At 40.2% G+C, this 21,594-nt stretch overlaps 3 protein-coding genes and 2 non-coding genes across 21 annotated transcripts in view; 4 read left to right on the top strand and 1 right to left on the bottom strand.

The window, feature by feature from the left end:
- RAD51C (RAD51 paralog C) overlaps positions 1-8,023 on the bottom strand; it is a 31,778-nt gene extending 23,755 nt beyond the window's left edge. For 13 of the 15 annotated variants that reach the window (XR_011561906.1, XR_011561907.1, XM_070772554.1 and 10 more), the window contains exons 1-4: positions 7,662-8,023; positions 3,943-4,201; positions 2,806-2,987; positions 519-652 (exon numbers count right to left, since the gene is read on the bottom strand). Coding sequence is in view for 13 of the 15 variants with exons in the window: in XM_070772554.1 (XP_070628655.1) it covers positions 519-652; positions 2,806-2,987; positions 3,943-4,201; positions 7,662-7,989 (903 nt within the window). In the remaining 2 variants the exon portion in view is untranslated. The remainder of the gene's footprint in view (positions 1-518; positions 653-2,805; positions 2,988-3,942; positions 4,202-7,661) is intronic. The other 2 variants (XM_070772556.1, XM_019982019.2) reach the window with 1 other exon arrangement.
- Positions 4,650-5,195, top strand: LOC109574190 (putative protein CRIPTO3). The gene has a single exon (XM_019982025.2). It carries the CDS (start codon positions 4,650-4,652, stop codon positions 5,193-5,195), a length of 546 nt encoding a protein of 181 aa, XP_019837584.2.
- A 320-nt stretch (positions 8,024-8,343) lies between the features above and the next one.
- Positions 8,344-21,594, top strand: part of TEX14 (testis expressed 14, intercellular bridge forming factor) — a 150,603-nt gene continuing 137,352 nt past the window's right edge. For 2 of the 3 annotated variants that reach the window (XM_070772547.1, XM_070772546.1), the window contains exon 1: positions 8,355-8,449. The gene's annotated coding sequence lies outside the window, so the exon portion shown is untranslated. Of the gene's footprint in view, positions 8,450-21,594 lie in introns of all 3 variants that reach the window. The other variant, XM_070772545.1, reaches the window with a different exon arrangement.
- LOC139177874 (U1 spliceosomal RNA) lies at positions 19,027-19,190 on the top strand. Its single transcript, XR_011562338.1, has one exon. It is a non-coding gene; the product is annotated as a U1 spliceosomal RNA (small nuclear RNA).
- Positions 20,203-20,366, top strand: LOC139177863 (U1 spliceosomal RNA). Its single transcript, XR_011562328.1, has one exon. It is a non-coding gene; the product is annotated as a U1 spliceosomal RNA (small nuclear RNA).

The raw sequence follows: 21,594 nt of genomic DNA, 5'->3' as shown, positions 1-21,594 counted from the left end.
CCAAAAGAGACTGAATCAGTAATCAAAAGCCTTTCAATAAAGAAAAGAACAGGAACAGATAACTTCATCAATGAATTCTATAAAATGTTTAAAGAATTTATACCAATCCTTTTCAAACTACTCTGAAAAGTAGAGAAGGAAACTTTCTAACTCATTTTATGAATCCAGTATTACACTTATACCAAAGCTACAAAAAGACATCCCCAGCAAAGAAAACCAGAGATTGGTGACAGACACAAAATTCTCAATAAAATATTAGCAAACTCAGTCCTTTAGTATACTGAAAAGATTATATACCACGATCAAGCAAGATTTATCCTTAGGAGTACAAAGGTAGTTTAATATGAAAATCAATCAATGAAACACGCCAGATTGACAGAGCAATGGGGGGGAAAAAAACCCACATGACAGTCTCAATTGACTCAGGAAAAAGCATTTGATAAACTCTAACACCTCTCATGATAAAAGTAATCAACAAATTAGGGATAAAAAACAGCCTGATGAAGATGGAGCCATACCTTTGAGTGTTCTGAAAGGAAGTCTGAAAGCAGATAAACTTGTGCCAGTAGTTCTGTGTAGTCACGACAACGAAAATAATAAATATGGGAAAGAATATTTTCAAGAGTGAAATCCTGCAAAGCCTTTGGGTGCTCTGAAATAAGTAACAAAACAATTTTAAAATAATTAGTTTTACCTGTCATTTCACAAACTATCATTTCAAAACTCCTGACCTCTTATTTTCACCTTTTCCACTGTTTCCTTACATATTATGCTATCCAGAAATTGTCTGTACATATTAAGACTAGAATTTTAACATCTACGTTTTCGTATTTGTTACTGCCTTCCATTGAATAGAAGTATCATAATGGAATTTCTTTCTTGTTTTTTTCATAAGACTCCAAATTAAGAGTTAAAAGGAAAAATGTTCAAAAGAAGCATATTTTTCCCTTAAAAGCCATAGCATAATTTTATATTTAAGTAGAAACAATGATATAAAATAAAATTCCCTTAGATTGGATTTTTAAAAATAACCAGATTGGTTCTGTACATATTTCAGAGAGAAACTAGCTAAAGATCATTGCATTTTAAAATGTACTTAAGTTTTAACACTGAAATAAAAAACAATAAATTAAATTTCAGAGAACACTGCCTATTACAAATATATATTTAAGAAATTAATTTTTAACCAAAAAGTTAAAAACTTAATCACATAGCAGTCATTAAGAACTATATTCCAGTGCTACATCCACAGTATTTAACATAAGATCCTAATACACTATTACAAATTACACCTGTGACATGGACAGCTTGACGGACTTTCAGTAGACATATTGGTCACTGGTTAAAAAGGACACCTAGTACTCCAGTGAAAATAAAAATATCTAGCTGATTATATTCACTTAAAGGGAATACAAACATTTTATGAAAAACATTATGTTTTTTAACATTTCTAGAAAAAATAATAAGGACCATACATCCAAAAAATAAAATACAATAAACCAAAAGAAAACAGTCAAACCAGAAACCAGGTAATACGAGTAATTCCTTGGACTGCAAGGAGATGAAACCAGTCAATCCTAAAGGAAATCAGTCCTGAATATTCATTGGAAGGACTGATGCTGAAGCTGAAACTCCAATACTTTGGCCGCTTGATACAAAGAACCGACTCATTGGAAAAGACCCTGATGCTGGGAAAGATTGAGGGCAGGAGGAGAAGGGGACAACAGAGAATGAGATGGTTGGATGGCATCACCGACTCCTTGCACATGAGTTTGAGCAAGCTCCGGGAGGTGGTGATGGACAGGGAAGCCTAATGTGCTGGAGTCCATGGGGTCACAAAGAGTCGGACACGACTGAGCAACTGAACTGAACTAAAGGACAAGAACTCGAATACAAATTACCTTTAAAAAAACTTAAAAAAAAAATCTTTAAGCAAAACACTATATTTCCACATAATAAGGACAAAAAATCTTCCCAACACTTTAACAGTACAATTAATACAGTTGAAAGTCAATTACATACTACACAGAGCCATATAAGGTCAATTGGCTTAATGTTCCAAACATTTCCAGACATGATTTTTCAAGGTCACCCTTGGTTTTCAGAAAAACCAGTACAAAAGTCAACATACACTGAATACATTGAGACAACCCTTACTTATATTAAGGTGTCCAACAACACTAGCTTACACCTGGCAGGCCAGAGCATGATGATTTGAAGTCATACACTGACATACACACAGGTTTTCTCCCAGAGCTCCTGCAGTAAAAAGTGAGGGCCATATAAGAAGAAGAAGAGGCAACCCCAGGTGCAGCATTTTCAATTTGTAAGAGAAGTATGAGTTTAATACTAGTACACAGTCAAGTTATTAAGCTTCATGTTCTAAAGTGAAAGTGAAAGTGAAGTCACTCAATCGTGTCAGAGTCTTTGCAACCCCATGGACTGCAGCCTACCAGGCTCCTCAGTCCATGGAATTTTCCAGGCAAGAGTACTGGAGTGGGTTGCCATTTCCTTCTCCATTCATGTTCTAAGTGGTCTCTTATTAAGGCTTAAAAGTAAAAGCCCCTCAATCCTGACCAACTCTTTGCAACCCTACAGACTATACAGTCCATGGAATTCTCCAGGCCAGAATACTGGAATGGGTTGTCTTTTCCTTCTCCAGGGGATCTTCCCAACCTAGGCCTCCCACATTGCAGGTGGATTCTTTACCAGCTGAGCCACAAGGGAAGCCCTATTAAGGCTTGAGATGGATACAAATGCAAACTACTTTCATTATCCTGAAAAAAGAGCACTTGGCTAACTTACCTTCTTTCATATGTGTTCCTGCTATAAGCTGCAGGTGCTGAATGCAGGCAGTAGCAAGGTCTACCACTCTATCAACCATAAAACTCCCCTCTGTATCAATAAAAACTGCTTCACCTTCCACTCCTCCAAAACATTCTGGTATCTGCACATCTATTGCCAGCTGCATACTGTCAAGAGAAGAACTGAAATGACCAAATCATTATCATAATCATCAAAGCAGTGCTGTTCAAACTCCAGATCACTAACCTTTAGATACCAGTAAATATTTTATAGGCATAAATATACTCTGCAAGGCAACAGAGATGGTTGACTCTCCATAGTTCCAAACATATGTCAATTAGTTGATGCATGGATTGGGGGGGGGGGTGTACCTATAAAACCACAATTAAGGATTCTTTAGTGGTTTTTTTAGACTTCTGGGTATAGACCTTTTTATTATAAGAAGTCTACTTTCAAACATTTGGCTTTCAAATATATTCTCAGGAGTTAATTCTATAATAAAGTAGAAGACTGCCTGTTTACCCCACTGACCACACTAAACTTTTGCAAAAGAAACCCTTTTCAATATCAAAATAATTGTATCAATTTATCAAGATGGGGTGAAGTAAGGCGCATACTGGTTTGTCTGATGCACACATACACAAAATTAAGAGCACATATATGCTGGGCTTCCCTGGTGGCTCAGTGATAAAGAATCCGGCTGCCAATGCAGGAGACGCAGGTTCGATCCCTGGTCGGGGAAGATCCCATGTGCCGTTGAGCAACTAAGCCCGTGCACACTACTGAGTCTGTGCTCTACAGCCCGGGAAGCACAACTACTGAGGTCTCGAGCCACAGCTACTAAAGCCCTCATACCCAGAACCTGTGCTCCTCAATAAGAGAAGCTACTGCGATGAGAAGCCCACGCACTGCCACTAGACAGGAGCCCCTGCTTGCCACACTAGAGAAAAGTCCGAGCAGCAGTGAAGATTCAGCAAGGCCAAAAATAAAATAATCTTTTTAAAACAGAACTTACCATAAAAAAAAAATGAGCACATACATGCCTTTTCTGGTCTCCTAACTGTATACCCGCCACACAATACTCTGCTACTTTCATAAAACGTTAGTAAGCCCACCCTTAAGGGGAGAACATTTTACCATAGTTGTGTTTTTCCAACACCTGGTGCACCACAAATTTCTGTTGTTTTGGTTAAGGGTATTCCACCCCCAAGAATATTATCCAGTGCTGAACAGAAGGTAATTATGAAGTTCTGGGTATGCTCCTGTTCAAGAAGTTCCAGGGCTGTACACTTCCTGCCTGACTCAGCTGTAACAGAATAACTTGTTTTATTTGTAAGACATTCTCTTCTTATAATTTGCAGAGTTTCTAAGGCTTCCTCTTTAGATATTCCAACTTCTGAAAGAAACAGAAACAAAAACACTTGATTTTAGAGATTTAAAACAGTCTGATACACCATTGTCTTTATTAATTTTAATTTTTAAATAACAAGAGTGATGCCAAGAGTAGATAAACATAAAAATTTAACATTCGATTAACTATTTTTCAAGTTAATAAAGGCATTTATCTTTGTTTTCTTAGTCTTTGCATACTTAAAAGATTTATCTATTACCCCAGAAACAGAATTCAGAAACCTAAACCCCTTAAGCATTTCTGAGTACCTACAAGAGTATCTCAAAGGTAGAAATAAAAATGTACTTTTTTTCCCTTTTGGTCCTTTTACTATCTCTTTGGTCTTCTGCTATTTCTTTGGGTCTTATGAAGCCATGATAAACTTGTTCTTGAACCCCGGGGCTTGCGACTGAGGAAGGCAAATCTCCCTGAAGGGGCCACAGACCAGAGGAAGATGGAGCGCTTCTCTTACAGTGTGATTTTGATCATGGCCTTTTCCAGAGCACTTGAACTGGGATTAGTCGCTGGATTGGGAGACCTTGAACTTGCCCGTCCGTCACAGGGAGAGCTGGCCTTCAGAGACGATGGCCTTTGGTCCCAAGAGGAGCCTGCAATTCGTCAGCAGCCTTCCCAGTTTGTAGCATCCATGGGAATCCAAGAGAGTAAGAAGCTGAGAAGAACCTGCTGTCTGAATGGGGGCACCTGCATGCTAGGGTCCTTTTGTGCCTGCCCTCCCTCTTTCTATGGACGCAACTGTGAGCATGACTCTTGCAAAGAGAACTGTGGGTCTGTGCCCCATGACACCTGGCTGCCCAGGAAGTGTTCCATGTGTAAATGCTGGCATGGCCAGCTTCGCTGCTTTCCTCAGTCATTCCTACCTGGTTGTGACAGCCATGTGATGGATGAGCACCTCACAGCTTCCAGGACTTCAGAATTAACACTGTCTGCGTGTGCTCTTATGCTACCTGGCATCTGCCTTGCTATACAAAGTTATTATTAACCCACATTTGTTTTCAACATTTGTCATGCAGATTTCATGATCTGTAAAGGCTGTCTCTCTAATGTCCCAACTGAAAGATGATAATTTGTTAGTTGCCTTGAAATAGTGAATAGATTTCCCTGTGGTCCCTAAAAAGATTTCCTTGAAGCACCAATTACTTTCCTCTGCCCTGCCCTCTCCAAAACACTAATTAAAAAAAAAAAAAGGAGTAAGCCATATCTTGTGCCCAACTCCTGTGTTTCTGATACATGTAACTACCAAGGGCTTATGAATAATTTCCTTTAGTTGAATTCTATATTCAGATTATTAAAGGTTACTCTTAATGTGGAACTGAGCATAAGCTTTGAATGGAATTGATTGACATCAGTTAAGATAGTATCTTGGAAAAGAAGGACCTGTAAGGGGAGCAGAGGAGAAGGGAGGGGGCAGATACCCATGGTGAGAGACAGGGTGCTAGAGTAATGGAGGTGTGTGTGTATCCTGGGTGAGTAGGTAGAAAAGTGGGAGCAAATGGGAGAGATCTGAGAAAATAAAATGCATGTCTTGGTTGATCCGGTGGCTACAGAGAAGTTAAAAGGCTAGGTTGAAGGGCAAGTTTCTATCATCTATAGGAAGCTATATGAGACAAGGCCACCTGTTTTCTGAAGGATTTGTAAAAATAATAGTCTCCTTTAAAAAAACTATCTAAATTCCCCCAATATATAAAGATTGCTTAATACATTATGATTTCTCTATACTATGCAATTATTTCAGTGGTGGTAAAAGAAAATGTTCACAGTATGTTTAGTTGTAAGCCAGTGATAAAACCATATATTGTAAAGCCAATTTAAAAAATATGTATCTGTTCTGTCCAGTAAAAGTGGGAAGTACATTGGAAAAAAAAAAACTTGTTCTCATAAGGTATACAAATTATTTTCTAGAAAATAATGAAAATTGCCTTTTTGCCTAAAACAAGATGCATATTTAAGAAGTGCATGTGTGTGTATTATTCACAGTGAAAATTTTTCATGAAAAATTCATGGATCACTGCAAACTGTTTAGTAAGGAAAATTATCTGATGCACAAATAGTTCAAACAACAATACTTCCTCAACTACACAACTTCATTCCTGACAACACGGCCTGAAAATGCAAAGTACAAAACAAGCTGCTTATAGAAGAAATAATTGTGAGGATGGTATCACTTATGAGTGTGATGTATCAGTGCTTAACTGGGTAAGGCTATGAACTATCAATCTGATACTAACAAAAGACAAAAATGGTGGCCATTCTGGAGCGGTTAGGACTCTGCGCTCTCACTGCCAAGGGCGGGATTGAATCCCTGGTGGGGAAACTAAGATCCCACAAGCCCTGTGACCAAAAGAAAAAAAAAAAAAAAAAGACAATAATGGTGCTAAAGAAGTGAATATTCTATACAATCTAAGAGCCTTCACTCTGGATTTCTTAGATCTGTTAATCCTGACTGCATCATGATGTAGTCACTACGCATAGGCAAGTTACTTTTTTATGCCTCACACTTTTCTTCTATAAAATGGGAATGAAGTACACATAAAACCTTGGTAGACTGCGGAAGCCATCCAAAATGCTCAGTAATTGTTAGCTATTACTATCATTTAGATTTGCTCAGGTAAAACCAACCTGTTGAGAGAAAATGAGCCCATCAAAGGTTGAGGGATACAGTCTTCGGTGTAATATTTAAGACAAACAGTAATACTGGATCTATAACATTTGTTTTAGAGTGGAGAGTTGAAACCTTATTTTCCATTGATAAGGGTAAATGACTGTTCCATCTCAGTAACAGTTCTGCGCATACCGTAGTGTAAGGTGCACAGCGAGAGCAGAGTGACAGAGCTTCTGTTTACCTCACGGGGTAGTGGTTCCCACCAATTTATAATCTACAGGGTTCCGTAATATGAGGTTTGGGTTTTTTCTCAGTGAATTACATGAAGAAAAGTGGTGTCTTTTTTCTACTGCTTTCTCCAGGTTCTGGTGATTCTACTCCCTTTCTCTTAATTTATCTCATCCTACCACGAATCGTGCATTCCTTAAATTGAATCCCTGCCCCTTGGATTTTGGAACAGTGAAAACAGACAGCCGTTTGAATTCCAATCCTGGCTGCACAACTTCCTAGCCCGCTCATAATGAAAAGTTACTTAGCTTCCCCTAGCATCAGTTCCTTTCCAAACATATTGGATATAATAACCCACGTTATTTCTTTTAAATGGGTAAATGAGAGATTCCTCGGAACTTTCAGCAGGCACTGGTAGACAAAGCAACTGGTGAATATTTCCAAGACCACAGTTCTAACCATTCAAAGTACTCTTAAGCGAAATCGAGGCGCTGTTTCGTGGTGTAAACGCGGCAGAAGACTCTGACCGAGATAGTGCTTAAGCCTGAAGACCGAACAGAGATGGAGGCGGCACCGACGGCGGCCAGCGTGCCTCAGCTTGTCGTCAGGAGTCGTTACCTTTGCTGAGCTCGGAGGGTTTCACCTCTAGGAGCTCCTCAGCAGTCTGGAAACCTGCAGACGCCAGCTTCACTCGCACGGCCGGGGACAGCGGCAAACTCACTAAATCCCGCTGCATTTCAAACCACCTCCGCGCGCACTCGCGCGCTCCCAGAGCTAGCCGAGCCCGGACACCCGCATCGGCCGCGCCCTGTGACGTCAGACGGAAGACGGAAGGGGAGGCGTCCGCGGCCTGGCTGCACGAGGCCTCGGGCTCTGGGGCTCTGAGGAACTCGAATACATTTTGACTCACTTGTCCCGCTTCTTCCGTGATTCTTTCAACTCTCATTTAAAGTTTCCACATCAAGCGTATATCCTGACAGTAAAAAAAAAAAAAAAAAAGATGGATGGAGCCCGCAGGATGCAAAAAGCCCAGGCTCAGTTGGTCTTACCACATTTCTTCACCTCTGCCCTGACCCTCTGGGTGGAGGCCTCAGCGTTGTTAGCAGGAATGATCTCTCCGAATGGGAATTTCACACACACACACACACACACACACACACACACACGCGTGTTACCGGTTTGGAGTCTGGAACAGTCGAATAGTTTTGGCTCTTCTTGCGGCTGTCCCCCGTTGCTAGGCCCCTCACCTTTCCCGCCCTCGCCCTCGCCCTCGCGAGGGATTGTGGGCCAGCCCCCCACAGCGCGATCCCCGCGCCCACCTACGGCTTCCCGCGAGTCAAGTCTGGAGCGTGGTGGTTTCTGAGACCGTTAGTTCTTCACAGCCTGCCCAGAAGTTAACTGCAAAAGTAAGCGAGTCTTGCCCCCGAGTGGGCTGGACATGGGCTCCCCTGGTCGTCGAGAGGGAGGCGTCGGGTTACGCAAGAGCTCCTGTTCGGGTACAGGGTTTCGAAGGGACGGCTTACTAAAATAGAGACGTTTGAGGAAATTGAGAGGCGGTTTGGAAGTTGGCTTAGGAAGTCTTCCCTTGCCTGCTGCTGCTGCTGCTGCTAAGTCGCTTCAGTCGTGTCCGACTCTCAGCCACCCCATGGACTGCATGCAGCCCACCAGGCTCCGCCGTCCATGAGATTTTCCAGGCAAGAGTACTGGAGTGGGGTGCCATTGCCTTCTCCGCTTCCCTTGCCTAGGAGAGTATAATTTACTTAAGGGAGTAACTCATTCCTTACTTTTAGGGAAAAATTCTTGGCCTTGACTTTTCTTCCTAACTTAAAGGAATTCCCTAAATGTTGCGAATCAGAGCCCTTTAAGTACGGAAGATCTAAGGAAGGAAATGTGCTGACCACTTTAGCAAATCCTACGCATTTCCAATACTCACAGCCATGCCGCGAGGAAAATAGGACTGGGACGGACTCATAGAGCATAGTTTTCTTCAAGCTAAAGTTAAGACCTAGTACCTTTTTTTCTTACCAGAGCTACCTTCAAATAGTGGGGTAGCTCTCGGAGTGGCGGTGGGGGAAAAATTCGAGAAGTATTTGTTCCCCATTTGGTAGGGCAGGGAAAGTCTGGTGGGACTAATCAAAATGCAGTTTATTTGCCACTCTACATGGCTTACCTTCTAGTATGATCCACATGTGGACATGCAGGGGGCATTACATAAATGTTGTCCGCTGGGAGAATTCGGGCTTATGCTTATCAAGTAACCAGAGTCCTGGCTGAAGAGGAGATGGTGTTAATATATTCAGGGATAGCACTTCAGGTAGTTTGGTCTAATTCAGTGGAATCGGTTGTGTTTAGAATTTTCGTTAGCAGAATGGAGTTAAGAAACCAGTCCACTCTGTAGCCATTCTGTTATTTATTATTATTACCTTATTCGGAACATTGGGTTGCTATGGTAGTTATTATTTTCATCCTCATTCTTAAGATTTCTTTAATGCAGTTTGCTCGATAGTCAGGCTTTCAAACTGGTAGCCTAAATTTTCCTGGAAGTATGTTATTATTTTCCATTGCGACGTGGGGTTACTTGATCTTGAGAATACTGTTACCGCAGTATTTCCCTGGAGGTCCAGTCGTTGGGAATTCGGGATTCCACTGGGGCAGGGGGAAGAGGGTGGTGGGGGTATGGGTTGGTTCCCCCATCAGAGGGGGGAAAAAATGCAGTATTTTTATGAAAATTCAAACTTGAGCTTTGGAGTCATACAAATTTGGGTTTGTATCACATCTCGGGAAATTACCAACCAAGACTTTAAGCAAGTTAGTTTCCTCACCTGCAAATGGAAATTAATAATATTTCATGGGGTTGTAGGAAAGATTAAATTAACATATAGAAACTAACCCAGAAAAGGTGCATAATCTTGTTTTTTCTCCATTTAAAAATATTCTGACGTGTATACAGTTGAATAAAGCCTTATTGAACACCTAGCTCAGCAGAGTACTAATGGTGTGAGCCTCAAAAAAAAAAAAAAAAAATCCTACAATTGTAAAGTGCCAAAGAAAAGTGCTTTTACGTATTTTATTTTATTTCACTTGATCCTTATAGTAATCTTGTGAACAGTTTACCAAGGTCTCCATTTAAAATTTACTCGTTGAAGATTTGAATACTTAAGCAACATTAAATATTTAATCACTAGTTTTGTACAGAATGACATGGCAAATAAAAGAATCTATGCCTTCCTGGAGCCTTGTGTTTTATTCCCTAAGTCGTTGTCCCACTCTTGCAAACTCATGGACTGTAGTCCATCAGGCTCCTCTGTTCATGGGATTTCCCAGGGAAGAATACTGGAGTGGGTTGCCATTTCCTTCTCCAGGGGATAGTCCCAACCCAGGACTGAACCAGCATCTGTGTTGGTTCAATGTTGGTAGGCAGGTTCTTTACCACTAAGCCACCAGGAAAGCACCATGGAGCCTTAGTCAATCATTATTACTGAGTTGTGTTGCATTTCTGACTTGTTATCTAGATACAACTAAGTGTAGGAATGAGCTACCAAAATGCTGTCAATATTTACAAGTGATCTAAGTAATCAAATACAGACACATTTTCATGCAGAATGGGGCTGTTTTCTAAACATGTGGGAGAAGAATAATAATATTTGTTATAGCTGAGCAGTTTACTTTCTTTTAGCCTAAAAACATAGAACTTTTAAAACTGGCGACTTTGTGTGTTCAAGTGAATGAGAATAGGAAAGATAAATGAGTGCAGTTTGGACTAAGAAAAAACTCTGAGTCAGAGTTCAGCTTTAGAGATGGTTGTGGTAAAGCTTCGCACAAGGCCTTGCACTTAATGGGAGCTCAAAATATTTGTTATCCACAAACTCTTGAGACATTATTCTCACTTGACTTCTGTGATCCCACACTGATATCCTTCCTAGGCATCTGGCTTTTTTGTCTCCCTTACTTTTCATCCTTTGTAACTAGAGCAGGAAATGTTCCCATTCTTTTAAGGCCCCATAAGTGACCTTTCACCGACTACGCTGTACTGTGCTCCCCTCTCTGGTTCTCTCCTTCTCTCTCTGCTATCTTATTCACATTCACAGTTCAGTGACTATTTATATGCCAATAATTTGTAAATTTATTTTTCTAGCTCTAACCTGTTCTCTGACCTCCTGATGGAAATATCTAACTGCAGCACAATGCTAAATCTCCAACTCAGCCTATCTTAAACCTAACTCATTTTCTTCAGCACACCAAAAAATCTTTGTCCTCTTCCTGCATTCCTTGCCTCTGTGAACTGAATATCCATCCTTCCATCTGCACAAACCATAAACCTAGGAATCTTCCACACCTCCTCCCCTTTAACTGTCCACATTCAATATAACCACAAACTCTTATCAATTTTCTCTCTAAAATATCTTGATTATGTTCATGTCTCCTTTCTTTTTTTTAAGCCAAGCTGTCACCATTTCTCTTAGAGGTACTGCAATAGCCCTTTCTTGAGTGAATTTCATTTTATGTAATTTCCTATTTTGCTCTTAGGATAAAACCAAATTTCTTAATAAGACAAAAAGTCTTGCATGTTCTGGATTCTGTTTACATCTTTGGCTGTATCTTTTTCCTATCTCCCTTTTACTCTTTATACTCCAGCCATTCTGGCATTAATTTCTTGTGGGTGCCACAACAGAACCTTTGCACATACCTCTCTGCTATACCCAGTTAACTACTATTTATCCTTCAAATCTTAGCATACATTGACCCCTTATCTGGCTTTGAACCTCTACTTCCAACAAACCCCCTCAAAACTAGATCAGATCCCTCTGCTAAGGATCTCATAGCACCAGATGTCTTTGTGTGATCATTTATTTAGCATATGTCCCTCCAACTAGAATGAGATTCAGTCAAATGGGGACCATGTGGATTTTACTCGTCGTTTTTCTAGAACCCCTAGCACCGTATAGGGCTTACAGGAGTTGTTTAGTATATATTTGTTAAAAGAATGGATGATTAGATGACTGACCTGCTCCTCTCTCCCATTTTTTTTGTTTTGCACTCTAAAATAGGTGGAAAATATCTATGTGTTGGAAGTAGAAAACAAAATACAAAAAATATACTATAAAACTTATTCATAGACCTCTTTTATTTTTTAAATATTTTAATTAAAGTATTATTGACTTACAGAATATAGCAAAGTGATTCAGTTATACATATATTTTTTTCAGTCTTTTCCATTATACACTATTACAGGATAATTAAATATAGTTCCCTATTGTTTAACAATTTTATATTTAGTAGTGTGTATCTGTTAATCCCAAATTCCTAATTTATCCCTCCCCACCACTTTTCTGCTTTGGTAACCATTACCTTGTTTTCTATGTCTGTGACCCCATTTCTGTTTCATAAATAAGTTCGTTTGTATCCAGTTTTTTAGATTCCACATATAAGTGATATTGTATGATATTCATCTTTAACTGATTTACTTCACTTAGTATGATAACCATAGGTCCATCCATGTTGTGCAAATGGCATTATTTCATTCTTTGTTATGGCTTTGTACTATTCCATTGTGTGAGTGTGTGTGTGTGTACACCAAGTCTTCTTTTTCCATTCATCTGTCGGTGGGCATTAAGGGTACCTCCATGTTCCTAGATCTTTTCTTCACTTCTTGTTGCTGAGTCAAACCCGGGTAAACTCACCATGCACAGTAAAGCAAGTCTACTGACACTGGGTTGTGCTGAAGGAAAGTACAGCATTTACTGCAAGGTCAAGCAAGGACTACGGGCAACTACTTCTCAGAAGACCCAGACTTCCCTATGGGTTAACGACAGGGTGAGGGAGAGAGTTGTGTGGTACTTGATCAGCTGATGAATTTCATTCTCATTGGTTGGTGCTGAGGTAATTTGGAGTCAACATCATCAACCTTCTGGTTCCAACCTGTGTGGAGTCTCTGTACTTGTGGTCAGAGTGCTGTTAACGTCTTCCACCTAGTGGGGGTGTCAGTATCTGCAAAACAACCCAAGGATATGGCTTGGAATATTATCTATAGCTCTTATGGCGGAACTACCTTAACTTTGTTTAATGGCTAAACTATTACTGTTTTGTTTTGCCTGTTTTCCTTTCTTTCTGTGTTTTCTCACTTCTCTGATTAAATTTGCTCTTTGGAACTTAAAGAAGGCCTAGGAGGCTAAAGTTTTTCTACAGACAAAAGATAGGTGGGCTCTGTCCTGGGAAGGCCCCTTAGGGTCCTGCTCAGTTACAATTTACCCCTTTTCTTTGATATTCCTGTCTTGAGTGGGAACAGGTACAGGAAAGGAAAGGGAATAAAGTTCTGGATTGAGAGGTTAATCATAAACTCAGCAGAGGAACTTGGTTTTAAGGGGGCTCAATTTCATTCAAAGATAATAATGTTAACATTTCAGTTTATTTTAATGACCCTACAACTTCATATATATTTATTTGAGTTATGATGAAATTGTGAAGAAATGTATATATCTTTTTTGTTTTTCACTTAATATTTTGTCAAAAATTGTATGATTAAAAAACTATTTTAAAATTAAGTTTGGGACTTCCATGGAGGTCCAGTGGTTAAGACTGTACTTCCACTATAGGGGGCATGGGTTTGATCCCTGGTCAGAAGCTAAGATCCCACATGCCACATGGCAGTGGCCCCCCCCAAAAAAATTAAGTTTAATGGTTGGATACTATTCTGTCTTGAGGCCCATCTTTCTAATCAGTGGCCTATAATTGGACAGTTATTAATAACTGAAATTATTTCCCGTTTTTTTACTGTGATGAAGTAGGTGTGCTTTGGAGCTCACTTGTTCAAGCATGCCCATCTGGGCTCTTGAGCTTGCTTGTGCCCTTTCTCTCAATACATTTCTGGTAGTAGAATTCCTAGGTCAAAAAGCACACACATTTTCATTTTGAATCTTCTTTTTTTTTGAACCTCACGGCACGTTAGTGGAAGCCCTGAGTCCTGACCATTGGACGGCCAGGGAATTCCCCATTTTGAAACTTCTCGCCAAGCGTTTGGACCACTTAGAGTCCTATTAACAGTATATGGGAACTGGTTTTCCAGCCCCAACCCTGGCACAGGCCTTTGTATGTAGTGTGTATATGTGCTCAGTCGTGTCCCAGTCTTTGAGGCTCCAAAGACTAACCAGACAGGCTTCTCTGTCCATGGAATTTTCAAGGCAAGAACACTGGACTGGGTTGCCATTTCCTACTCCAGGGGAATCTTCCCAACCCAGGGATTGAACCCTCAACTCTTGTGTCTCCTGCATTGGTAGACGGGTTCTTTACCACTAGCAGCACCTGGGAAGCCCAGTACTAGCCTTTAGCAGTCTTTAAATGGTTGGTTGGTTTTTTTTTTAATTGAGGTATAATTGACTTTAAATGGCTATTATCATTTATTATGACTAAGAGAGGTTAAAGATCTTTTCATATAACTTTATTGGCCAAGTGTATTTTATTATTGCAACTATCCCATTATATCCTTTGCCCACTTTTTATTTTTAATGGTGGTGAAATATACATAACGTAAAATTTACCATCTTTGGGAATTCCCTGGCAGTTCAGTGGTTAGGACTTGGTACTTTCATTGCAGTTGCCTGGGTTCAATCCCTGGCCAGGGAACTAAGATCCCGAAAGCTGTGTGACGTGGTCAAAAGAAATTTACCATCTTAACCATCTTTAAGTGTAAGTTTCAGTAGTGTTAATTATATTCACAGTGTTGTGCAACTTATGTCCACAACTTTTTTATCTTGCACACCTGAAACTCTGTACCCTTTGAACAACTCACCATTTTTCATTTCCTTATACAAATGGAATCATATAGAATTTATCTTTTTGTGCTTGATTTATTTCACTTAACATAATGTTTTCAAGGTATAATACACTCATGTTATAGCATCTATCAGAATTTCTTTCCTTCTTAAGGTTGAAAAACATTCCATTGTATGTATTTACATTCATCTGTAGATAGACACTCAAGTTGCTACTACCTCTTGACTATTGTAATAGTGCTAGGAACATGGGTGCATGTTCCTTTCTCACTTTTTAACTAGGCTACTTTTAATTTAAAATATGTATTTGTTTTTATTATCAGAAATGATAACTAACATTTATTATGGTAGGCCCAGCATTCTGCTCAGTTTTGTCTGGCATTAAAACCCAAAATTCTTTAGCTGCCAGCTCTCTCATATGCATATTATATTATACAGGCTATTTACCTAATCACTATATTGCAGATATTTTCCCACTTTGTCACATGTATTCAGACTTTATGAGGTTTTCTACTTTATTGATGTTATGTATATGCAAAGTTTATATTTGATTCTTACTTTGGTAACATGCTTAGAAAGTCTTTTCTTTTTAGTTCCCTAGTGTTCAGTGGTTAGGACTCCACTGCAGGTGGCACTGGGAACTAAGATCCCCCAAGCCCTTTCACAAGGCCAAAAAGAAGTCTTTATTTTCTTCAAAATTATTGTAAACATAATCATCTGCATTTTTTACATATGGTTTATGATTTAATTTGAATATTTTAATCTATCTGGTTTTTTTTTTAAATGTAGGAGAAAGAAAGCATTTTTTCCCCTTCTCTCCAGTGGTAAGACAGTTTTCTAAATACTCTTTATAAGGCAACTGATCTTTTCCCCCACCTGTATAAAATGCTGTCTTTATCATATGCTTTTTTTTTTCCGGCCGGGTCAAGCAGTTTGTAGGATCTGAGTTTCTCAAACCTTTGCCCCCTGCAATGGAAGGGTGGGTTTTTAACCACTGGACTGCAAAGGAAGTCCCTAAGATACTTTTATATATGTAGGTGCTACATACCTGGTATAAAACCTATTTGGTTATTGCGTACTGTTCTTTTATGTACTTATTTTTGGCTGCACTGAGTCTTCGTTGCTGTGTGGGCTTTCTCTAGTTGCTGCCAGTGGGGGCATTTATTTTTGTTCGTAAATGAGATTAATCTGTGAGATGATTACATCTACTTTGGTTTTGGCAACGAAGTTTTGCAACATTTGTAAAATGAACTAAAGCTTCTCTACTTTTTCTGGCTAACTTATGTTTGTATTTAATATAAACTTATGTAAGTATTTCCTTGTATTTTTCTAAGGAATGTTGTGGCTTTCCTCAAAGGATGTTAAACTTCACAGGGCTTCTGTGAGGATGTAGCATTAATGTTTTAACCTGCTTGAGCTATAAGAGCATGAAAGACAGTCATGCTTTTGCCCCAAGGCAGATTGCCTTGGACATATATTTTGATAACTGGGCCAAAAACAATGAAGTTCCCATGAAATAGTGAAACTAACCTTGTGAAGGGCTCTGTGTTACTTAAGAAAGCACCACTAGGAAACTCCCTGATGGTCCAGTGGTTAGAACTTGGCGCTTTCACTGTTGAGGGCTCAGGTTTGATCTAGGGAGGTAAGATCCAAAAAGCCTCATGGTCAAAAAAGAAAAGATAAAAAGAAAACACTGTTAGTACTACTTACAGTATCAAACACCTGGAAACAATCCAAGTGCCCATCAACAGATGATTGGTTTAAGATGTGGTGTGTGTGTATACACACACAATGGACTATCATTCTGTCATAAAAAAGAATGAAATATTACCTTTTATAGTAATGTGGACGGATCTAGAGAATATCATACTATGTGAAGTAAAAGACAAATACTATATGATATCACATATATGAAATCTAAAAAATAATACAAATGAATCTATATAAAAAAACAGAAGCAGAGTCAGCCAGAAAACAAACTTATCGTTACCAAAGGGGAAATGGAGGTGGGAAGGGATAAATTAGTAGTATGAGATTAACAGATATAAACTACTATATATAAAACAGATAAGCATTAAGGACTTAATATATAACACACAGAACTAAATTCAATATCTTGTAACAACCTATAGTGGGGAAAAAAATCTGAAAAAAAAAATAACTGAATCACTTTGCTGTACACCCGCAAGTGACACAATATTGTAAATCAACTATATCTTACAAATAAAAAGAAGGCACTGCTAGTCACAAATCTTCTGAAAATGGCATTTTGAATTTAAACGTTGTTTGGTGATAATAGTAGTCTAGTTCACAGATACCATTTTCCCCTTACAAGTGTGGTTCCCAGCCAGATTTCAAGATCTCTAACTTTAGAAAAAAAATTATTAATCTTTTGGCTGCCCTGGGTTTCTGTGTGTGGGCTTTCTCTAGTTTCCGTGAGCGCGGGCTACTCGTCGTGGAGTTGTCTCTTGTTGCGGAGCACAGGTTGTGGGGCTCGTGGGCTTCCGTAGTTGTGGCACACTGGCTTAGTTGCCCCTCGGCCTGTGGAATCATCCCAGACCCGGGATCGAACTTGTGTCTCCTGAATTGGCAGGAGGATCCTTAAACACTGGACTACCAGGGAAGCCCCAGGATAGCTAACTTTTATTTCACAGACACACAAAATGTTTCTAGATTACATATGCAGGTATGTATATCTGAGTATATATTTTATATATGTATTACATATAATAGTTCTTTCTTTTGGGGGAGAGAGTTTATAAAAATCAAACTGGTAGGGTGTCAAAGGTCAGACTTCAGACTTCATGATCTCCTTCTTCCACCCCAGTATTTTTTTCCTCTCTCTCCATCTCAGTTACCTCTGTTCTCAGTTATTGCTTGTTAATTTTTAATACGATTTTTACAAATAGCATTACTTCTTCCTGTTTTAACGATATAAAGCTTGGGAATTCCCTGGTGGTCCAGTGGTTAGGACTCCATGCTTTCACTACTGTGAGCCTATGTTCAATCTGTAGTGGAGGAACTAAGATCCTGCAAGCAGCCCAGTGTGGCCAGAAAAAAAAAAGATATAAAAGCTGGCTGATTTATGTTGGTGGAGGAGACAATATTAGAAGAGTCCTTCTGTAAGATAAAAATGTGAGAAATAGGTTGGTTCTAGTGTGATCTTGGGCAACTGAAGAATAGTTAAACATGGGAACTCCAGTTCTAACATACACTGAGGCAGAAAGGAGAGGACTGAGAAGTTTGATGATATTAATTATGTGAACATGTAATACGTGAAGTACTAACCGCTGCCTAAAACGGGATTTGCTCTTTTCAAAGGGTCTGAGATAGTCTTGGAGAGGTCAGGAATTTCTTGTAGGATGGGTTGAATCTCTAGTAGTCTTGTGGATTTCAGACACCCATGAAAAAGCAAAAGAATGACCCTGTGCTTGTAGTGTTGAGCACAAGAGAGTTTAAGGATAAGTCAAAACACAACTTAGTCTCTATTAGGAGAGGAGACACTCTTGATCACAAAAGTGATTTCCACCTGTGAGGATGATCACATTCCAGCTAATGGACCCCTACAACTTACCCAAATATCTGCTGTAGGAGGGGTTACTGCAAGAGCTTTCCACTAACTCAGTTCAAAATTAGTATTTGTGCAGCTATTCTTGTAAAGGTGATCATTTGCCCCACATTTGAAAAAGAGCCTATTTTGTACTTGTGCTCGAAGCTTTGAACGCTCAAGTTATTTGCAGCTCTAACTACATCGACTGAATTTTAAAACGTACTTTTACCAAATTTCATCTTTCAGACTTGCTATATCTGTTGCGTCATACCGGCTTGCTGAACTACCACAGAATCACAGCGAGGTCATTAGCTCCACACCCTTGAAGGAAAGAACGAATTTCTTACTTTTATATCTGTAGAGTCTTTGCCTTTAAATTTCATTCCAGTAACTATACGAGGAAAAGGACACGCTAAATGAGATCAGCAAAAGGGGTGTGGAACATGCAGATGAGCGCAGTGACTGCCTTAATGCTTACACTAGGCATTTATTTCCTATGATTTGGCAATATTGAGATCTACAAAGTATTCCTTCTTTGTAATTATAGTTTTAAGGCTTAATTCCAGAAATGAGGGTAGAGGTTTGTAAAATGCACAAGAAAAGTGACCCTCTCTTTAGAGTGATTAGAATATGTGGGTGACATGGTAGAGGCCGATAACAACTCATACTTACCTGGCAGGGGAGATACCATGATCACGAAGGTGGTTTTCCCAGGGCGAGGCTTATCCATTGCACTCCGGATGTGCTGACCCCTGCGATTTCCCCAAATGTGGGAAACTCGACTGCATAATTTGTGGTAGTGGGGGACTGCGTTCGCGCTTTCCCCTGGTGTGGCTTGTTTAAGAAAAGGCTGTAGATTGATGTTTTCTTTTGTTTGTTGCTAGTGGTGGCTGTTGTGAGTTGACGCTGTAAATCCCGGCTTTAAACTATGGGAATTAGTTCGGCTTCTTTAAGGGGCTGTGATTATCTTTTTCTTCTGTTATGGTTTTTTGGTTTCGGTTTTCCTTTCTCTGAGCCGGAGGATCGTTTTATGACCTTTTCTTTCTTCACCAGTAGGTATAGAGGGAACCTCTTGAAAGCAACCTGTCCTTGCTTTGTAGTCCGTTTCTCCATTTTCAGGTGGCTTCCCTGGTGGCTCAGACAGTAAAGTGTCTGCCTGTAATGCTGGAGACCCAGGTTCGATCCTTAGGTCAGGAAGATTCCCTGGAGAAGGAAATGGCAACCCACTCCAGTACTCTTGCCTGGAAAATTCCATGGGCAGAGGAGCCTTGTAAGCTACAGTCCACGGGGTCGCAAAGAATCGGACACGACTGAGCCACTTCACTTCACCTCTCCATTTTCAAAGCCACCAGTTTAGTGTCTTCGGTCAGTTGATAATGTAACTCCTCTCCATAAGAGCCTTTGATTACATTAGGCGCACCTGGATAATTCGGACTATTCCCGCCCCACCCAGTCTCAAAGCTAATCGCATCCCTACAGTCTGTTCTGTCACAAAGGTGGGTCACATTCCCGGCCCCGGGGATTAGGCCCAGAGCGCCTCCGTGGCTGTCAATCAGCCTATCACGAGGCCCGGGTACAGTCGGCGCTACAGAGTGACGTAACTAAGGTGCGCGAAGTATGTAAATGAGCTCGGCTTCGGCTGGCCATGTTCAGAATGTACTATGAAGCGTTTTTATTATTTTGCAAATATTGCGGTACTCGCAATGTGCTTGTCGGGCCTTATAGTTGGGAGAAGCCGTTATTTCGTAAGTGAGGGTGTAGAGTTTTCGGTGAAGAGAGTGACCGTAAGTGCGAAGTGTTTGGAACGTGAGGCTGAGGCGGCAGGCAGGGCGAGCAACTCATACTTACCTGGCAGGGGAGATACCATGATCACGAAGGTGGTTTTCCCAGGGCGAGGCTTATCCATTGCACTCCGGATGTGCTGACCCCTGCGATTTCCCCAAATGTGGGAAACTCGACTGCATAATTTGTGGTAGTGGGGGACTGCGTTCGCGCTTTCCCCTGTCTCTTTTGTGGTTAAAGGGAAGTTGAGTAGTTTTTATTATGGAAGAATATAATGGTGGAGTTTATTTTTAAACGTGGGGTTTTCGAAACTGCTGATCCGGTTTTCCAGTTTTTTTTTTTTTTTTTTTGCTTGTTTTTTTATTGTAAGTCGTGTGTTTTTTTGGTAGTATCGTGTATGAGAGGTGGTGGCTTTAGTTTTGTTTATTGAGATTTGGTGAGTTTTAATTTTCAGGGTTTATTGGAGGTCTATGTGACCAGCGAACTTTTAGTTTACTGTTTGAGAAGTGAGGTTTTAGCCGAATTTTTCTTGCAACGGGTTCGGAGATTAAGGGGAGTCTCAAAGGCAGTATTGAGGTGTACGGGTGAATAGTGCAGATCTAGGTACTCAGAAGGAGGCGATGGCACCCCACTCCAGTACTCTGGCCGGGAAAATCCCATGGACGGAGGAGCCTGGTAGGCTGCAGTCTATGGGGTCGCGAAAAGTCGGACACGACTGAGCGACTTCCTTTCACTTCTCACTGTCATGCATTGGAGAAGGAAATGGCAACCCACTCCAGTGTTGTTGCCTGGAGAATCCCAGGGACGGGGGAGCCTGGTGGGCTGTCGTCTATGGGGTCACACAGAGTTGGACACGACTGGGGTGACTTAGCAGCAGCAGGTATATTTTATGTTTTATGGCTTGAACTTTGGTTTTTGCCCTTATTTTCAGAATATCGTGCTTAGTCCCCCAGTCTGTTTGACTTTTTGTGACCCTGTCAGGCTTTTTTGTCCATGGGATTTTCCAGCTGAGAATACAGGAGTGCGTTGCCATTTTTTTCCCCCAGAGGATCTTGCCCACCCAGGAATCGAAACAGGGTCTCCTGCGTTGCAGGCGGATTCTTTACCAGCTGAGCTTTCAAGTGACAGTGAAGTGAACGTTAATCTTGCTTCTTTTCTGATTTTTACCTCTGGTAGAAAAAGAGGACTAATGTTTATTTCTGACTGCTCTGTTGTTCTCTTAGGTCAGTTTGAAATCTGGATTTTTGAGGCTGTTGAAATATTCTCATAAGTAGCCATTTTTCTCTGCAGCACAGTCAAAATTTGGGACTTTTATACTGTTTTAGGAGGCTATTCTGTTAATCCTTTCTACTTCGGAAAGTTAAATTGAGCAGATTCGTTTCTTCTTTACTACCTAAGGAATGCTGCATCTGGATTGAATGTGGGTATTTCTAAAGGTCCCCAACTAGTG

The sequence above is a fragment of the Bos indicus genome, chromosome 19 (assembly GCF_029378745.1).
Source record: "Bos indicus isolate NIAB-ARS_2022 breed Sahiwal x Tharparkar chromosome 19, NIAB-ARS_B.indTharparkar_mat_pri_1.0, whole genome shotgun sequence".
Taxonomy (NCBI): domain Eukaryota; kingdom Metazoa; phylum Chordata; class Mammalia; order Artiodactyla; family Bovidae; genus Bos; species Bos indicus.
Note: the sequence above shows the minus strand (reverse complement) of the source record. Positions and strands in the feature narration are given on the sequence as shown.